This window comes from Lineus longissimus, chromosome 12, assembly GCF_910592395.1.
Source record: "Lineus longissimus chromosome 12, tnLinLong1.2, whole genome shotgun sequence".
Taxonomy (NCBI): Eukaryota; Metazoa; Nemertea; class Pilidiophora; order Heteronemertea; family Lineidae; genus Lineus; species Lineus longissimus.
Window position 1 is genome coordinate 15189718 of NC_088319.1, and position 17687 is coordinate 15207404.

The following is a 17687-nucleotide window of genomic DNA, read 5'->3' on the forward strand; positions in this document are numbered from 1 at the left end:
ACTTACCCACTTCGAACAGTGAACTAAGGTACTCCCTTAAACTTATCATGGTGATAATATAGTTCGCACAAGCTTGATATCATTCAGTTATCGAAGATGACATCATGATTTCACCTCGTCAGCTGGTCAACACCAAGTCTTTTTCCCAAATCAGAAATTACTTATCGGATATTTTGTAATCAGAAACACTGAGATACGCGGATATTGTCGATTTTTTTATCTACGTCTGTGGATTGTCTGTAGTTGTCTCAGGCACCCTGCACAGAGAAGTGCATGGTAAATCAAAAGTTGTTTCTCCGTAGAGATTTAGTTTCTTTTGATTTAATCTCGTGAGGGTAGCTACATGCATCAGGTAAGGCAAAGGAAGGTATATTCCATGGTCAGCTAAACGAGCTACGAATTGGGTGATCTGAAACAGATGAAAGAAAAAAAAGACCTTGGAGGGAATTCCACACTGTGCGTGTGTCGCCAATGGCAAAATCATAAGTGATGCAAAATATAAGATGAAGCCGGGTTACAGCATTTATTCACTCGTCAAAATCTATCCAATTCGTACGTATGATATAACATGAATTTACACCAAATGATGCTTTTCTAACAAAATTTGTAATTTGGAACGATGCACTTTCCAACACCGGCAATGCTTGGCCTCTTGCAGGTATCCGGATCGGTGCACATGCAGGGGAAGTTCTCGAAGAGAATCAGGGTTCCTGCCTTGAATGAGGCGCAGGCCTTGGCGTCAGGGGCTGTGGTACAGTCCACCCCCTGGGTCATCTTGCTGATGTCCTCTTCACAGCCGCAGTCGTGAGCGCCAAAGATGTGTCTGAAAACGTAAACACTGGTAATTGGCGATCCCATTTATGTATACGGGCCTATATATATTTCATTTTTGCAAAAATGGTTTTGCCACCTTTGCTCGACCTCAGACTTATCGGTAAGACTGCGATTGCGAAGTAACAAATCGAGAGTGTCAACCCTATTGAAATGGCTAGTCAGGTGGGTGCCTGAGCAGTCTGGCTCGCCCTCTTGGCAAGTGGTCAAGAGGTCCCTGGTTTGAACCCCACAGTCGGTGTGAAGCTCTTGGGCAGGTCTTTTTTGTTTATTGCCTCTCGCGTACTGCACTCAGGTGAAAAAATTGGTACTAGAGCCTATAAGAAATGCACAGGTTAGGGCTGATTGAGCAGCTAAACTAGGTTCTACTGAAATGTTTTTCAGGAAAGACTGGGCTAAAAAACCAGGATCGGTATTTTGGGTCACCATATTGTCATTGTCCTTACTTGGTCCCACAGGCGAGACAGTAGTCGTGTTGCAGACAGGCTTCGTCCATTTCATCAATGGGAGGGAGGCAATTCCTGTAAAGAAGTGAATTGAAGAAACATGAAGACATTGTCATGCACGGAAGACAAGGCATGCCGAAGCAAATCCGGAGGACACCCTCAGTCGTTACATAACAAGCCATTTCGTTTTTGTATGACACCCATTTGGGCTTTTTGAAATGTCTATTCGCAGGCATGTACATAAAGGAAGGGCTGCTTGCAGGAAAAAATGGATGCGGCTCGTCTGAACGCTGTTATTGAACGCAACAGTAAGACACTTCTTCATAATGGACTTCGGTTGCACTGTAGTGTCAAGGGAGAGGCTTACCTGCAGTCATCCAATGTGTCGTCACACGTACAACACTTATTTCCGGCAACGGCACCGTTGGAATCGGTGCTCAACCCTGTAGTATAGGCACCGCACCAATTACCGTATTTGAATAGGTCCAACCGCGGGTCGGCACATGTTACCATCGCAACGGAGACGAGAAATACGACAAGGGGGAGCGACGCCATCTTGGAATTAGATTCTGAAAGCAACATTTTGAGGGATAACCAATGGGAAAGGTGGACGCTTTATGATCAGCTAATAAGTTCATCAGAATGGCTTTCAAAAACAGATATCAAGGGTACATGTACATGTGATGAAGTACAATGTATGAATAAGGTCGGCTGATCACGATAATTGCAGCTATTGATATACGAGTCCGTGTCCACCCAAACAAATTTTGTGATTCATCTCGAAAAAGAAAAGACGAAGTCTTACCTTGTCTGTTTTCGTATTCCAAGTGAACAATTATTTAGGCTGTGAATTTAACCGATGCTTTTATTCAATGTAGTATACTCAAACATGTTAGGTAACGAGAGATATGGCATCAATCTCAAGGCTTGGTCGTGACTGATAAACAAGTAATATGGTGTGATTTGAAGTATTCAACAAGAGTTTGTTCCACAAAGTGTAATTTATTTTACATTGCCAGTGACAAAATGATACAACAACTCGATAAATAGGCCGATGGACAAAAAATGAACGAGTGTCGAAATGAGCAATAATACGCGCGAAGAAACACTCGTACTTGGCCCTTCAGTTGGACAACATCGCTTAAAGCTGAACCACCGATCGCGACTAGACGCCACCAGTCAAAATGCAAAAACAATGATCAGCTGTCATACATGATAGGATTCGTGATTGTGTTAAACACGCACATTTCCAAATAAGCGTTTGACGCGGCGTAAATTGCCCATGACCTGCGTTATTCAAAGGCCCGTTGCCAACATGAGCAAAGGAGATGAATGAGATTAACCGTGTGAAATGCTCATGTGGAGATATGTTTCTAAGCAGCGCCATTAAGTTCAGCATCGAACGGAGTACGCGACTTCCCGTCTGCACGTGGCTGGACGAGATATCCCGAGATCGAAGGCTGCATCTGATCCTCGGGCGTTTCCAATACATGTAGTAATGCACGGTCTTCACTGCATGTGCTTGCATTATCATTGCAGCAATCGCTCTGCACAATCCGTTTGCGCAGCTTATCCCAAATGTTATCAAGCTCTACGGTCATTTCGCTAAATTCACCCATTTTTGCCGAAGTGCTGATGATTTCGCCAACCGTATAGATAAACAGGAGCACCATGGCGTTGCCGTACATGCAATAGATTAGAGAGTTCGGATCTTTGGTGAAGCTAAGTCCGATTATCAGCGGGAACAGCATCTCCCCGAGAGGATACCCTAGAGCGACCACTGAGGCGACCAGCGCCGGTCGGCCCACGCGATCCGTCGCCCAGCAAATGTTTGAGGACGTAAAGCTAGACAATGACGCCGCGACTATTACCATTCCCATGCAAAGGACAACAAAATTTATTGACCCGCCTAAGAAAAATAGCGCACCCACTCCCTGGAAGAATACATTTAATTTGATCATGATGTCGGTGCGGATAAATTTCAATAACATTATGCTTATGATGCCAAAAATGACCATGGAAGCAGCAAATATGGTTTCCGCTAACAGAGCGTCGTCTAATGTCCCTTTATGGTACTGTACAATGTACTCTGAGCCGTAGCTACCCACAGCTAAAGCAACCTCGCCGCCGGAAAGAAACTGCATAGAACATGACAGGGAGATGATGATGACAAGAAAGCAAATTCCGCGGTGAATCCGCCGTCCATTTTGATTCTTATGTTTCTCAGGTGTCGTCTCTTCATTTGAATCAGGCTCTGAAACGTACCGGTCATATTTGTCCAAGTCCTTGAAATAAATTATAATCAAATAAAATACAAAGCCGATGACTAGTTCGTACGAAGCTAAGAGCGCGAAAAGACCTTTCAGATTAGATGTGTCCTCAGTCTCAAGGGCACCACGCCCATTTGCATAGTCAGCTTTCCACATCGGGAAACCGTAATGGTTTCCTTTTTGGGAAAGCGCGCTGGTGTCATGCGGGGTAGTGTAGTTTGTGTTCATCGTCATCAGTTTTTGCTCCGATATGAACGGTCTTGCAAGTGTTGGCGCTATTAGAGATCCCGTGTATCCGATGACATTGAATAGCTGGATGTAGGCGGCCTTGTGTTTTGCCCACATCTTGATGAGGAGGACTGTCGTAACTGAAAATAAAGACCAACGAAATGAGTGTTGTATCTGTAATTTAAGAAGCACGAGGTCATGAGTCTTTTCATCGACAGGTTTTCCTGCTCTTGTGGAGTATGATACGGCAAAGAGTGCCACACGTTTGGTCGCGGCCTGCACTTTAGTTCCACCCTGCCACTAGCCCTGTACTGAATAATTCGTTGATTAAGTAGAAAATCGGTCAAGCCTAAGGGCGGTTAAGGCCCGTTCCAATGTGGCATGGTCCTTCACTTGACCATGCCATAGCCAGCCTGTCCTGTCTGTGCCTGTATGGTCTTAGTTTGTGACTCACCGATGTCAAACACTCCGAGAGAAAGGCCATGAATGCCGAAAACGGTGGTCATCTGCCAGACTAGTGGGCACCAAGGAATGGCGAGGGTGGTCACTGCTATCACTACAGATGAGAATATTATGGACATCTGAAGCGAAAACCTGCATAAAGAAAAAATATATATATCTTTCAAAAATCTGTAGAATTCAGTGGTTTCTTCAGGTTAGGATTGGGCATTAATGGCGAGTCTACAAGGATCTCCAAGATAGGAGGAAGTTTTGATTGAACAGAATAGATTGTTAATCGGGCTTCCTTCGTCCTTAAAGAATTGTCCCCTGATTCTACCAAGGGTGTTTGCTAAGTATCACCAAGGTACGACAACCGCACCACTCGTAGCCCTTGTTCTGAGGTGGATGGGTCACTACAAAGGATGGTTCGAGTTGGCGGTTGGACCAGCAGGTAATCGAGGCTACACCGGTCGGTAATTTCTTTGCCCAAAAATATACTTGCTGGGGTGCTGCAACCGAGCTTAAGGGCCAACTGCAGCAGGAAAACCAACTGTGGGGGAATCCGGCTGTTGTAAAACTCCTACCTCGCCGTCAGTCCTCCCAGAGGCGCAGAGATCAGATAGCCGAGAGTTCGAGCGAAGAAGACCCAGTTCATCATGGACGGATCTCCACCAATCATCCGTTGTAAGTCCATGAGGGTCGGGCCTGGCATGACCACAATGGTGCCCTGAAACAGAATGACAAACTGTCAAGTAGGCCTAAACCTTCTAGGTGATAGTTCTGTTGAGAATTGGCTGCAGGTGGCTGTGGCCAAGAAAGATTTAGTAGGCTATACAGTTAGTTTCTGATTAAATTGAGTGTTGAGTGCTGATGACATTTCAAACGTCAAGGCAGGCACGGTGTTTTCCAGCTGGAGGTAGGAAAATGATGCTTACCCAACCAATATTGAGGAAGCACAGGCAGACTGTTACGACATACTTCTCGGCAGACGGCGGGAAAAGGCTGCCCGAATGCATCCATGCTGGTGTCTTCATTTTGCGTCAAGACGTGGTGACGTTTTGGATGTGAAGACGACAACGAATGGTTGTCACAACCATCTATCTTGATTGTTATGATGTGACCCTGGTTTCAATGCCTGTCCGCCCACTGTCCATCAATTTTTCACTTTGCTTCGGCCCTGACAAGTTCACCTGTGAATAGCTTTGAAGGCCTTCAAACCGAAAAGCATAAAAAATAAAGTCGTCTGAAGGTTGCGTCACCTTTAAGTTGTAGGATTTCCATTGTGTCTAAAAACGCAAGCATACATGTAGGCCTATGGCAAATGGTTTTGAAATGTCACTGGGTTGTTTTAGAGCAGGATGCGTGGAAAAATAGAGTCATGCATGAAAGTGTTTCATTGACCCGTCGTTCCCTTGGGTCACACTCAGTGGAGGCGCGCCGTTGTTTCGCATTCGGAATGTTTTGTCGGCGCCTCGGCCAGAAATCGGCTGCAAACTTTTGCTTATTCCTAGGCAAACTGTGAAATGTGGACGATAAGTAAAAAGAAATCCATGTCATTCGATATTCTCAAGCTCCTTGGCTCCGCTCGGCCTCGATTTATGTAAAAAAAGGGCACACTCAATCGGACATCCTGTACCGAAAAAATTCGCCGGGGACTCTGCCTGTCGAGATCAAATACACCACGTCTGTTTGACAGTCATATTTCACATGCATACATGTACTAATTCCAAGTTCTTTAGCAATGTTTGCACCAATGCGATAAGAAAATAGTTCAGTAAACTTCATTTATATTTAGGCCGCACTTATATCATGATATAGTATAATGTATCGTTGGTACTATGACGCTTAAGTCTTCATTATACATGTCCACGCTATTTGGCTATTATTTGCCATGAGAAGATTATAGGCATGTGCAGAGTCGTAGCCGCAGGAGATCACCGGGCCTTCATTCTTTAGCTATTGACAACATCATTCGCCGTGTACGCAGCATCCACTTCTTGGATGCACATGATGTATCTATTTGGTTTGGATGTGCATGCACTCACACTGGGATTACGCATGCATCTTTCTGGGCAGAAGCCAGGCAGACGGTTTTACAGTATGAACCGTATCCGAGTTTACAGTAGGCTTACGCAGGCCTCCCCGGCCGCCTGGATCGGAAGGTGACTTATATTTTGTCGACATATCAGACACTCGGCAGGATAAAACAAAAGGGGCAAAGATAAACTACCAGTCTCTTCCATTCAATTCGGCATCAGACTAGGCCTACTAGTGGGTATGTGGGTATGTGGTGTGTGGTATGTGGTTTTAGATACTGCCCATGTACTCGGCGCCGCGGATTCCTATCTATTGAGAGGACGGAACGCTGTCTAATAAAGTGTCGTTCCATAACTTTATGATGGGCCAATTTGATTGGCGACGTCAAGGGTCACTGAGGAGATGAGAATGAAAATATCACGATCTTGTTTTTAATATCTTTATTGAACAATAAATTATTAGAGTAGAATTTACAACTTTTTTTCTGGGAGTTTCTACAGCCGGGGATAGAATGTCCGGGAACCAAGCATTCTATCACTCACTTTAATCTGGAGCTATTGACGGTCATGGCATCTAGTACAGAACCATTTATAGCATAATCCGACGGAATACAATAGGCCAGAACACTTTTTCCAGGGGAAATTTTTTGCTTTTACACTAGAGTTTTCCCCCGACTCCCCTGAATTATCGGCGATCTGTGACCTGATCATCCTGATAATATTGATGTGATTGTGACAGCGAAAGTGGTGCGACAACACACTTGGTCCTGATTGTTCTGATTGTTTGGGACAATTCAAATGTTCAATTTGAACTGGTATCTTCATCTGTCGATATCTAAAAATCACTAATAGGTTTTACAAAAAGATATTTCTAACAAAAAGCTATGAAGGCACAACATTTGTGAACAGGTGGCGCTCCAGCTCGGTAGGATTCGTATCCTAGTGTAGCAGAATGGAATGAACCACTGGAAAACGTGTCCTTCCCTGGTTGGTGGCGACGGGTTAAGGTATGGTTCTACTGATACTTGGCCCAGAGTTATTTCTGTCTCCATGGAGGTCTTTTCACGGAGGGAAGAGTTGTTCCATGACCCTGAAAATGAAATAAGATACATCCATATTATAGGGAGCGTCTCAGAAGCTTAATTGTTGTGCCCTAAAGACCAGTCTCCCTCTCGTATGTTAATTTGTTCCCCTGTGCGTTTCTTGCGTTTCTTGCGTGCCACTACGATTCTGCACAAATTGCAGTTATAACTCTGGGGTATCGATCCGAAGAGTCCGTACTGAACTTCCAGCGCTTTTGCCTCCGTAGCCTCCGCCCTTACGAGCGTTGTCTCGAAGCTGAGCGATGTCAATACATTTGAGGGTCAAGATGGAAGAGACTGCTCTGGATATACGATCATATGCATCAGGTGGATCTGAGTCGTATTTGGTTACACAAGTTCTGCATCCTACCTGCTTAAACTGGGCACTGCCACCTCGTCATTCTGAAGACTGGCACTCATCATTCTCGCTTTCACACCTCATGGGCCGAGGGGTCAGTCACCTCTGAAATCATGAGACAGGTCAAGTTAATGGTCAAATTCAGGAACACATGTAAAGATCAAGATTTCCTAAATTTTCAGCAAGACTTACCTTTCACTTGGACAATCGCAACGTGAATTAAGACTATAGAGACCTGCCACTTAAGTTTTCCTGGCAATATGGTCCATCAGAAAAGCACCAGGTAGCATACCAATGCTGTCTTAATAATACATTTAAAGGCACTATGGCAAGCTTCCATCTCCAATCACATCAAAGTATGTTGGATCAAACACCCACACATGGTCTCCTAATTATCATGATCATATACATTATCAAATAATAACATATCGCCTTCTTTTCGGCGAAGCCGAGACTGAATTATTCACATTGTGTTCAACTGCGTTCATTTCGCAGTCAATTCATTAGTTACCAATGTATGCCTTAGAGGGGGCAGAATGGCACTGTTTAAACAAGAAGTCTTATCAACAGCCTCAAAGAATATTGGATAGAACGGCACTGTACTGGGTCCCAGTAATAAATATTGCCATAAAGACATATGATATTGTTCTGGGACTTCTGTAAGATTAGATCTCTCCGCCAAACCCAAGACTGAAGAATAAACACCTTGTATTTAATCTGCTTTCATTCATTCGTACCACTGTATGCCTTCGAGGGGGCAGAATGGCACTGTTTAGACAAGAAGCCTCTCCAACAGCCCCAGGAATATTGGATAGAACGGCACTGTACTGGGTCCCAGTAATAAATATTGCCATAAAGACATATGATATTGTTCTGGGACTTATGTAAGATTAGTTCTCTCCGCCAAACCCAAGACTGAAGGATTAAAATCTTGTGTTTATAGGCTAACAAATGCAAACACTTCCAAGTGAACCCCCTACAAGAGAAGAGTGGCTCTTCTTCTCTCCGACTTTGACACCCTATACTGCGAACATATCAATAGATCAGCCAGCGGTCCTTGGTGTCGCCGCGTGGGTTACGTCCAGTGAAATTGTTTGCAAAGGTCAGGGAACCACGATCTGACATCCATAACCAGCGTATCCCCTTTTCATGCCAGTTACAGTCGGGTGCTACACCACAGTCGGGATAGTGGCCGCCAAAGAATGGTTGTTGAATTTAAAACTGTTAACTGTTATTGTTAACGTCAATTTACATATAATTAGACAAACCTTCATGAATTCAGTGGAGATTTCCACATCACAGGATAGAACAGCAGTGATGGCATAATGCAGATTTAGCATGATCACTTCCATCTTTACCATCATGACTTGGACGTGCCCTTTAGTTTCTTTGAGCAAATGGTATTTGATTAGGGATGGCAATTAAAATTGCCGTTGAACATGTACATGAAGTACAGCTATGTACATAATTCACACCTGTCTGGCTTGAAATTTCAAACTGCGCAGTTCATTCCCGCCTCGATTGTATGAATATTTTCTACAATAAAAACCCTTTGAAACCAACCCATACCTTTATCAGGAATAGATACTGTGCCTTACCTTCTGTTGCAGCCGTTCTGAATTGTTTTGGAACATTTGAAGGCAATTTTACGTTTGAAATCGGATAAAGGGTTCCCGCGATGTTCTCCGCATCTCACACACCAACCGACTGGCGTTCAAATCAACCGCGACCGATCCTGACCAAAGACAATACATTTGACGTAACAGCATCCGGGCACCCCCTTAAGCCAGGCCGGCTAGCAGTAATCTGCTCAAGTGAGACCTTTGTTCTGTCAATGATCAATATGACAGGCATTGTCAAAATGTGGGATTGGCTTTAGCATACATACTTGTACATGTATTTGCCGAGCTGTGGGAATGCATTAGGCAGGTTCCGTAAGCCAAAGGACGACGTAAATGCATTTTATCGACGATTTTTTTTTAATCATTTCCCCAATTCCTCCTACAACCAAGTATAAAAGATGGTTCACTGTCGTGTAAATCAATTAGCAGATAGAGGACTTGACTCGACAGACATTCGTACTTTGTAGTTCTTCGTTCGTAGGGCGCTCAGTTTCGAAACCTGCAATCATTCGAAACAGAATACAATTGCCAACTTTGATAGTATGATATCAAACTTGATTCGGTCGGGTCACTTAATGGGTTGTCCATTATATAAACACTCCTGTCTCCTGGGTAAAACGTCATCCGTCATTGGATTGCCCCACCTGGAAAAAAATGGCATGTGGGTATGTGGGTATGTGGGTATGTGGGTATGTGGGTATGTGGTTTAAGATACTGCCAGGATACAAACCTCTTGCCTATAGACACTAGACGAGAACAGTTGTCCAGAATCATTGAAATAATGTACCATGGGTCAGTGTCGTTCAGTAGCCCGTGAATAACGTGTACTTCTTGCAAACTCCTTCGAAAGGCGCGAAAGTTCAAATTCCCCGCGGTTCGCTGGTATTGCGCAATCGCAAGGAAGGCGCTGGTCTTCGGTCCGTAATGTCGAATTTTACATACACCCATTGAAATTCTCACATAGCCCAGGGTCAGTAGGTTGAGTTAGACTTTGCGATAATGAACACCATTGACGACGCTTGGAGAATGAAACCGGAAGTAAACATTGAACATGGCTGACGAATGTGCTGACGAGTCGGGAAGAAAAAAGACTCATCAAAATGATCCAAATCAACGTAATAATCATATTCATGATGTTATTTGTATTGTTCCAACTTAACTCTTTGTGTTAACATCGACTTTTGGGATATTCTTCTGTCTGTTATTTCAGATACAGACCCCATCTTGCACTGTCCGAAAATTAGGCACGTTGTCATTTGAAGCAAAATGCCGCCGAATGTCGGATGGCTGAGCTTTCAGCCTACTTAGAAGCTTAGCTCGTAACAATCACAACCAACGTTAACTGGCTTTTCGGCTAAACTGTAGAATCCCCGATCGGAAATGACGTAGTTTGATCGCATTCAACTATAAATCCATTGAACAGTGGCAGCTTGGTTAGTCAACCGATGACCTTTTTTTGGGGTGTGATCGGGGATTGTAAACTCGTTCCGGCTTTTCCTGTGCAGTTCCTAGAAATACAGGTTAGGCCTATGATCTACTTCTAAAGCAATGCTGCATTAAGTCCTGTACTCGGCGTACTGTACCGTACTACGTCTAGTAGTAGTAGGTAGTAGGCGTAGCCTAGGCGTAGCAATATTAGAAGGCGTAATTAGTGTAGTCAGTGACCAGCTCTCACTCTCAGTGACCTGCAAGTAGGGTCTACTGTAAGTGTAGACTAGTGTAAAGCTCTTGTTTACCATTTTTCAGATGAGGATGTAGCTGCCATTCCTCGACCTCTGTACGAACAGATGACAGACGCTGGACAGTTTGGATATGCTGCTCTCTGTGCGATGTGCTTGCATCAGCTTTACCAACAACCCTGCCACAAGTAAGCTGACCTTGAGTTAAATCTTAGCCTTAATGCGAATTATGAAAAGAACATTTCCTCATTGATGATTGATCAAATGTGCATGAAGGCCTATAGCTAGGCTAGATGAGGCTTCATGAAGTTGATAACTGATTCTAATCAGAGCCCGCCTCGATTTTTTGTGCCAAATATTCTTTTTGCTATTAACTGAATTGTTTTTCCTCCTGCAGAGATTTCAACATGCGATGCATCAAAACAATCCTAGCCCACCTTCACCAACCAAAACAGGTACGCTTGCATCTAAGGCCACAGTTATGACATTATTTACTTTACGGGCCCGTCAGCATTGAAAAACAGGAAAGGGAAAATTAAAATGAAAATCAAAATTGGAAAAAGCCACCCAGCACAATTCCAGAGACCAGTTGCCATAGACCTTTTATTTTTCTATGTCACCCATATACTGTTTTGAAAATCGCTTTGGGCATTGATTAACTTCAGGATAGGATACATCCTGGAAAAAATGATTCAGTCCAGGTGCTGCGCATTGACAAAAAGCATAGTGGAGACCCCTGCCTGTCAAATTCTTAACAAACGTTTTCTTTCAGGTTGAGACGTCCATCCTTGCCATTGTATCTGGAGCCGCTGGTGATAGTTCCGAACCTTTCGTTAACGTCTTAAGTGTCGAAGATGTCGTGGAGGAGAATCCTATGTGTATTGTACAAGATCTGATGGCTGTTGTACTAAATAATGGTGGGTATCTCTTGCAAATTGCCTAAGATCTTTTTATCCTTGACTAGTTAAAAAGGTTTTTACTTTTGATGGTATTTGTTTTGTATCTTTGAAAGCGTTCGCTCTTTTTTGTAATTGTTTTCATTCAACCTCATTCCAGGTTACTATGATGCTCGCATGAGAGTACTTATCAAACACATTGCATTCCTGTTGAGAGTGAAGTGGGACCAGGTTGAGGAGTATGAAGAACTGGTGGTACAACAACTTCAAGAGGAGGCACATTCGGCCACAGAGTAAGGAAGTTTTACAGATCCACTTTTTCGCATAGAAGCCGCATAGAAAATACAGTCCATTTTAGGAGACAATGGCACTGCACACAAAAATACCTTAAACTCTTTGGAGAAGCTGTCAGTATTTTGCTTCCAATGGCCGTTCTTGGTCAAGCTTTGTCCGATTCTAGTGCGCTATAGATTTCTGGAACACTTCTGCCATTCTGTCAAAGACTGTTTGCTTCTCTCCACTTCTGAAGCATTTGCCATGATTATGATTTAGGAATAGTTATATAAATAGGACTCCCATTTTTCGATGATAAGTTAGATATTGTTAACTGACAATCTAGTCTTGAAAACATGGTCACACTTGGGATACAATTTTTTTCACTTTCACTTTGATTTCATTGAACCAGCACCTCGGATTCGGCCAGGTTAACCAGTGTAGTTCTTCTTGTTTTAACATTGCTTCTATGTCTTGCCATGTCTCAATTTTTTATGCTGACTAGATGTATGATACGTATACTTTTTTCTAATTATTTGCTTAACTTGTCTCCAGTGTATTTTCATTTGTTCATATCATTTTCACAGATCTGATTCATTTTCAAAATTGATTCCTAAGAAAATTCCCATTATGTCTTTTCTTTACTCATTTGTTCATTTGAACTGAGTCTATTAGTCGACAGATTTTATAATTGTTCCCACATTTACTCTATTAAAATTCCATTCAAAACAATTCCAATCACTTTTCATCACTCGATTGTTCATTTCTAAATAGGTAGTTTGCTGCAGGAGCCAAGTAGGTCACACAATGGTCTCTCATCTGACATTGCATCGAAAACTGTAGTCATGCTTGTACAATGAATATATGTTGTGCTGAATCAAAGGTGACCCTGGTCCCATACTGCTATGTTCTGCTATTATTGGGATGGTACAGCAGGATATAACTAACTAGCAGGATAAACAAAGATTTTTCCTGGCAGATTCAGATTGCCTTAACCTGATGCTGCTAGAAAAAAACACTTCTTGATTTCATCTCAAAGGCAATTAGTTTCTTGCTGTTACCATAGCAACTTGTCAGATTACCTTCTCATCTTTCAGAGAGGAAGTTAAAGAGAAGAAGAAGTCGGAAACGAATCGGAAGCGAAAGCGATACTTCCTGATAGGACTCGCCACCGTTGGGGGTGGCGCGTTGATAGGGTTAACCGGTGGCTTGGCTGCCCCGCTGTTGGCAGCAGGCGCTGGTGCCATCATCGGTGGGGCAGGAGCTGCAGCGCTTGGCACCACAGCTGGGATTGCTATCATCGGTTCTCTGTTTGGCGTGGCTGGAGCTGGACTCACAGGTGTGTTGCTGGGAGAACCTGTCAACCTGTTTTATGTTGTAGTTGACAGAATAGTCAGCAGAGAATAATTATTAGTTTAGAACAAAAGCTGATTTTTTACTTGAGTTGGATAAGTTCTGGACAGCACTGGGAAGTCAAGTTGGGAGGCTTTGTCAACTTCATGAATACCAGACGAATTGTGTCAAGACAATGATGTCTTTCACCCTGAAGTACTTTTGCCACAGCAGGACACTTCATCAGCAATCGTAGTAGAACTAGAAAAAATGCAAACTGTTTCTCTCCCAGATTTGCCATGATCAGGATAATTGATGTTTGTTATGCCGCTCTCAAGAACTCCTCATTCATTTCTAGGTTACAAGATGAAGAAGAGAGTCGGGGCGATAGAACAGTTTGAATTCATGCCCATAGCTGAAAGCAGTCAGCTCCATATCACAATTGCCATATCAGGCTGGTTGAGCAAGGATGAGGGTGACTTTGCCCTGCCGTGGAAGACACTCGCCCACTCCAAGGAGCAGTACTGCCTGAAGTGGGAGGGGAAGTACTTACTACAGATGGGCCAGGCAATTGATTATCTGTTCAATGGAGTTGTCACAGTAGCAGCACAGGAGGCACTAAAGTATACAATTCTCTCTGGTATGTGTTGTGGACTTTTTCTTCTCTTGATAAAGAAGACAATGACAGTCTTCTGCTTTCATACTCGTGTGTGTATTTCAAAATTCCCTAGTCATGCAGAAGGCCCCATTTTGTGAGAAACATGAGGAGCTTCTGATGGAGTCTTTCTGCTCACATGAAGACGGAGTTACCGGGCCAATGACTTAAATTGCTGCCGTCATGCAACAAAACGCTCATGAATGTGGAGGAGGCAACTGTAAGAGACCAATTAAAGGATCATTAGAAAAGAATCCTTGCTGGATGTCCCAGTTGATGTTGTTGGAAGGAAAACATTTGATGAGCAATTGGTCATGTCGATTGCAAAACTTATCCGGTTCTTTCCAGGTATCATTGCTGCAATAGCCTGGCCAGCCTCCCTTGTCACCTTGGCTGGAGTAATCGACAACCCTTGGAGCGTCTGCATCAGGAGGTCTTCCGAGGCGGGTAAACAGCTTGCGGAAGTTCTGCTGATGCGAGAACAGGGCAAGCGACCAGTGACCCTCATTGGTTATAGTTTAGGAGCGCGGGTGATTTTTTATTGCCTGCAGGAGATGGCGAAAAGAAAACGTGCGTTAAGTGCATTTATGTTTTTTGTATTCTGCAGTTTTCAAAGGAAATCTTGCCAAACTCGGGCATCACTGAGCCTTCTTGGGAAGAGGAGGATCACAACCCGCACTGGAAAGTGCAGAGAACCTGAGGCTTATATGTGATTTGAGCCCGCCCATTGCCGCCTTTCAGTTAGAAGTTTGATATAAATCTAACTGATAGTCACCACGACAGGAGCTCCTACTCATTGCATTAGTGGTATCAGATAAGAGGCTCTGCATTCTGTAGCCTTTAATTTTTGAGAACATTTTTATTTGTGACTGGTCTGGAATCATTGAAGAATCTCTAATGCTATTTCCAGGCTCGGAGGGCATTATCGAAGACGTGATACTTCTCGGTACACCGGTCACAGCCGACCCTAAAAGTTGGGAACCCTTCGCTCGGGTTGTTTCCGGTAATATCATAAATGGCTATTGCCGTGGTGATTGGCTGCTAAAGTTTCTCTACCGAACTGCATCAGCTCAACTCCGGATGGCCGGCCTACAACCAGTCAAATGGAATGACAGACGAATGCTCAACATCGATTTAAGTGATTTGGTAAGGGAGATATAATAAGGAGACCATGCGAGTTTGTTTTTTTAGTAAAAATATCGCACGCGTGGTTGTCTTAATTTCATTCCAAACTCCAAAACCTAAGGGTGTATTGCGTCATGATGACCTGAAGCAATGACAGGATGACAATAGTTGAATAGCTGAAAGAAATTTCGTAATCAGCTAAAATCTAAATCGTAAAAAATTTTCTTTTTGGGGGATTTATAGTTCTTTTATTAATTTCTTGTAGGTGAATGGCCACAAGGACTATGTAACGAAGATAGATGAGATACTCAAAATTGTTGGCATGAAGACGAAGGAACCTCCAAAGAGAGTGACTGGGCTTAAACTTGACACAACGCCCTCTAGCAGTGAAAATTCCACACCGGAGCATAAAGCTGGTGCATGTGGCGATTCAAAGGAACCCATTAGTGAAATCCTCGTTGAAAGTGTCCAAGAAACAACCAAGTTGAAGCGTTTGACACAGACTAGTGGAATGACGGAGGTCGCAGAAACTGCTTTGGATGCGTTATTTTTAGATGACGAAGAGGACGATTTGTACGTGAATGATAAACCGGTGATAGTTCAGTCAGAATTGGAAGGAGGCGCCTCTGAGGGCCAAGGAATGAGTCTGGAAACAGAGGATGCTTTACTTAGCGAGATTCAGGAGGAGACTGAGAAGGTTGAGAGTGATGATAAGAAGGGGGAGCCACTACCTTCTGGGAAAGAGGATGATAAAGGACAGATGGGTTCGTGGGGAGAATGGGAGCTGGACTGGGATGAAGAGCTGAAAGAGGAGGGTGACGAACTTTTGCATTCGGGAAATTCTGGAACTTTTCCGTCTGATGGTGAAAGGTGTTCAACGAATGATCTTATTCATGACTTGTCAGAAGATGTCGCCAGAGATGGTGAGACATGTGTTGGTGCTACTACATTTGTTCCTGATGATTCATGCGCTGATGATCAACCAATCAAAGATCCCTCCATCCCATAATTTGTTGACAGTGATGCCAAATAACTTTCCGTGTTTACAGGAGTAAAACTGTAATACATTTTGATCCACCTGAGCTCAGTACATTAGGACTACCATATCAGTTACACATGTTTACACAAAGCTCAATGTGAAATCCAAGTGGCCTCCTATTGAGCTCTGTGGACTGCTTGCCTTCAGCAGTGACATTTGGCTGACTTTGGCCTTCCTTCTCCATCTGAATTGTCAAACACACAAAGAGTTAAGGCAGAGGCAAATTTATGAAGTCTTTCAGCTCAGCATCATAGAATTCTGCACATTAAAGGCAATGTCAGTGTGAGTGATGACTACCACCTGTACATGTATTGTATGAGAATTGTTGCAGTACAACCTCTCTAAAGGGACAGGCCTAGAACAGACAAGAGCTTTTCTTGATGGGAAGGTATCCACGATTACAGAGGTCAAATTGTTCAGAAATCACCCCTAAGGGACCAAAACCATTGTCCCTAATGGAGAGGTTGTCCTGCTATGAGAGATTCCATTCTGCTTTGTAGATATTTTACAGCACATTTGTACGGTTTGTTTCCCACCAATTCAATATTTGATTGTGATATTTACATGTATGCCACATCATTGGCCTGGCATTCTGCTTGCCAGTAAGATTCCACTGTACTTGTCTTTTCCTAACGGCCTGCCATTTGTTTGTAACCTTGAGCAAGTTGCTTAACTTTGGTTGCTTTGATGAGTGTTAGAAAGAAAGATTCCTTTGTGCCTGGTGTCTACAGGCGAGCTGGGGCAAGCAAAAGAAACTCTCCGCGTGGGCAGTAGATTGCAATACCAAACTCTTAAAGCTGCATGTGCCATTGGGCCTAATTTATTATATATCCAAGGCTAAAACTAATCTAAGTCATATTTAAGTGTTAGTACAACTCTTGTCCATTCAATGGCATAAATTGTTACTTGTTCTATTAAGTTCCATCTAAATTCTAAGACTAACTTGTTCTAAAATATATTGTTAAATAATAATCATCCTTCCTTCATATTACAGCTGTTTAATATTGCATTTTCCTCTATTATGAATCAAACTGTCTCAAGATGATTTTTTCTTTTTCATGTAACCACATGTACATGGCAGTGTTTTAGTCAAAAGAATCATCCAAATCTCGAATGAGATAACATTATTTCCTCCTGCTAATGTTTAAAAAGTAAAAAGAATAAAGGGAAACATAAAAACTATGGCTTTGACTTTGTAAATGAAGGTGAACATGAATGTTTGTCTTGTTTCTGATAAATAAATATAAGATGTACAGTCTTGCCTTTCCATTGGATTAATATTTTGCCTTGGCAATTCTCGTGGATCTTACAGGTATGAATGATACAACTGTTCATACACATCTCTATATCTAGAGTAAAACCTTTCCAAGCATA

At 43.0% G+C, this 17687-nt stretch overlaps 3 protein-coding genes and 1 long non-coding RNA gene across 5 annotated transcripts; 1 reads left to right on the forward strand and 3 right to left on the reverse strand.

The window, feature by feature from the left end:
• Positions 1 to 515: 515 nt before the first annotated feature.
• On the reverse strand, positions 516 to 2090 carry LOC135496969 (uncharacterized). Its single transcript, XM_064786578.1, has 4 exons — positions 2083 to 2090; positions 1645 to 1846; positions 1278 to 1352; positions 516 to 823 (listed from the first exon to the last, which is right to left on the reverse strand). Exons 2-4 carry the CDS (start codon positions 1830 to 1832, stop codon positions 595 to 597), a joined length of 492 nt encoding a protein of 163 aa, XP_064642648.1. The 5' UTR covers positions 1833 to 1846; positions 2083 to 2090; the 3' UTR covers positions 516 to 594.
• Positions 2091 to 2300: 210 nt separating this feature from the next.
• LOC135496959 (major facilitator superfamily domain-containing protein 4A-like) lies at positions 2301 to 5920 on the reverse strand. The gene is made up of 4 exons (XM_064786564.1): positions 5152 to 5920; positions 4801 to 4943; positions 4230 to 4369; positions 2301 to 3915 (listed from the first exon to the last, which is right to left on the reverse strand). The coding sequence occupies exons 1-4, from the start codon at positions 5248 to 5250 to the stop codon at positions 2651 to 2653; spliced, it is 1647 nt and encodes a 548-aa protein (XP_064642634.1). The 5' UTR covers positions 5251 to 5920; the 3' UTR covers positions 2301 to 2650.
• An 821-nt stretch (positions 5921 to 6741) lies between these two features.
• Positions 6742 to 9390, reverse strand: LOC135496973 (uncharacterized). Of its 2 annotated transcripts, none has more exons than XR_010448745.1 (3): positions 9291 to 9390; positions 7705 to 7797; positions 6742 to 7342 (listed from the first exon to the last, which is right to left on the reverse strand). It is a non-coding gene; the product is annotated as an uncharacterized LOC135496973 (long non-coding RNA). The 2 variants fall into 2 exon arrangements; XR_010448746.1 differs by lacking the exon at positions 9291 to 9390 and adding an exon at positions 7885 to 7939.
• Positions 9391 to 10357: 967 nt separating this feature from the next.
• On the forward strand, positions 10358 to 17568 carry LOC135496954 (transmembrane and coiled-coil domain-containing protein 4-like). Its single transcript, XM_064786558.1, has 10 exons — positions 10358 to 10429; positions 11061 to 11181; positions 11391 to 11448; positions 11766 to 11910; positions 12050 to 12182; positions 13260 to 13501; positions 13853 to 14134; positions 14498 to 14719; positions 15060 to 15295; positions 15540 to 17568. Exons 1-10 carry the CDS (start codon positions 10366 to 10368, stop codon positions 16281 to 16283), a joined length of 2247 nt encoding a protein of 748 aa, XP_064642628.1. The 5' UTR covers positions 10358 to 10365; the 3' UTR covers positions 16284 to 17568.
• The last annotated feature ends 119 nt before the right edge of the window (positions 17569 to 17687 follow it).

Coding starts and splice junctions, on each gene's coding strand:
- LOC135496969 (XM_064786578.1), bottom strand. CDS start 1,832: ATGGCGTCGCTCCCCCTTGTCGTATTTCTCGTCTCCGTTGCGATGGTA. Junction 1,353..1,644: donor GACACATTGGATGACTGCAG/GTAAGCCTCTCC, acceptor ACTTCTTTACAG/GAATTGCCTCCCTCCCATTG. Junction 824..1,277: donor TGTCTCGCCTGTGGGACCAA/GTAAGGACAATG, acceptor TTACGTTTTCAG/ACACATCTTTGGCGCTCACG.
- LOC135496959 (XM_064786564.1), bottom strand. CDS start 5,250: ATGAAGACACCAGCATGGATGCATTCGGGCAGCCTTTTCCCGCCGTCT. Junction 4,944..5,151: donor GCTTCCTCAATATTGGTTGG/GTAAGCATCATT, acceptor ATTCTGTTTCAG/GGCACCATTGTGGTCATGCC. Junction 3,916..4,229: donor TCTCGGAGTGTTTGACATCG/GTGAGTCACAAA, acceptor CTTTATTTTCAG/TTACGACAGTCCTCCTCATC.
- LOC135496954 (XM_064786558.1), top strand. CDS start 10,366: ATGGCTGACGAATGTGCTGACGAGTCGGGAAGAAAAAAGACTCATCAA. Junction 11,449..11,765: donor ACCTTCACCAACCAAAACAG/GTACGCTTGCAT, acceptor GTTTTCTTTCAG/GTTGAGACGTCCATCCTTGC. Junction 14,720..15,059: donor GGAGATGGCGAAAAGAAAAC/GTGCGTTAAGTG, acceptor TGCTATTTCCAG/GCTCGGAGGGCATTATCGAA.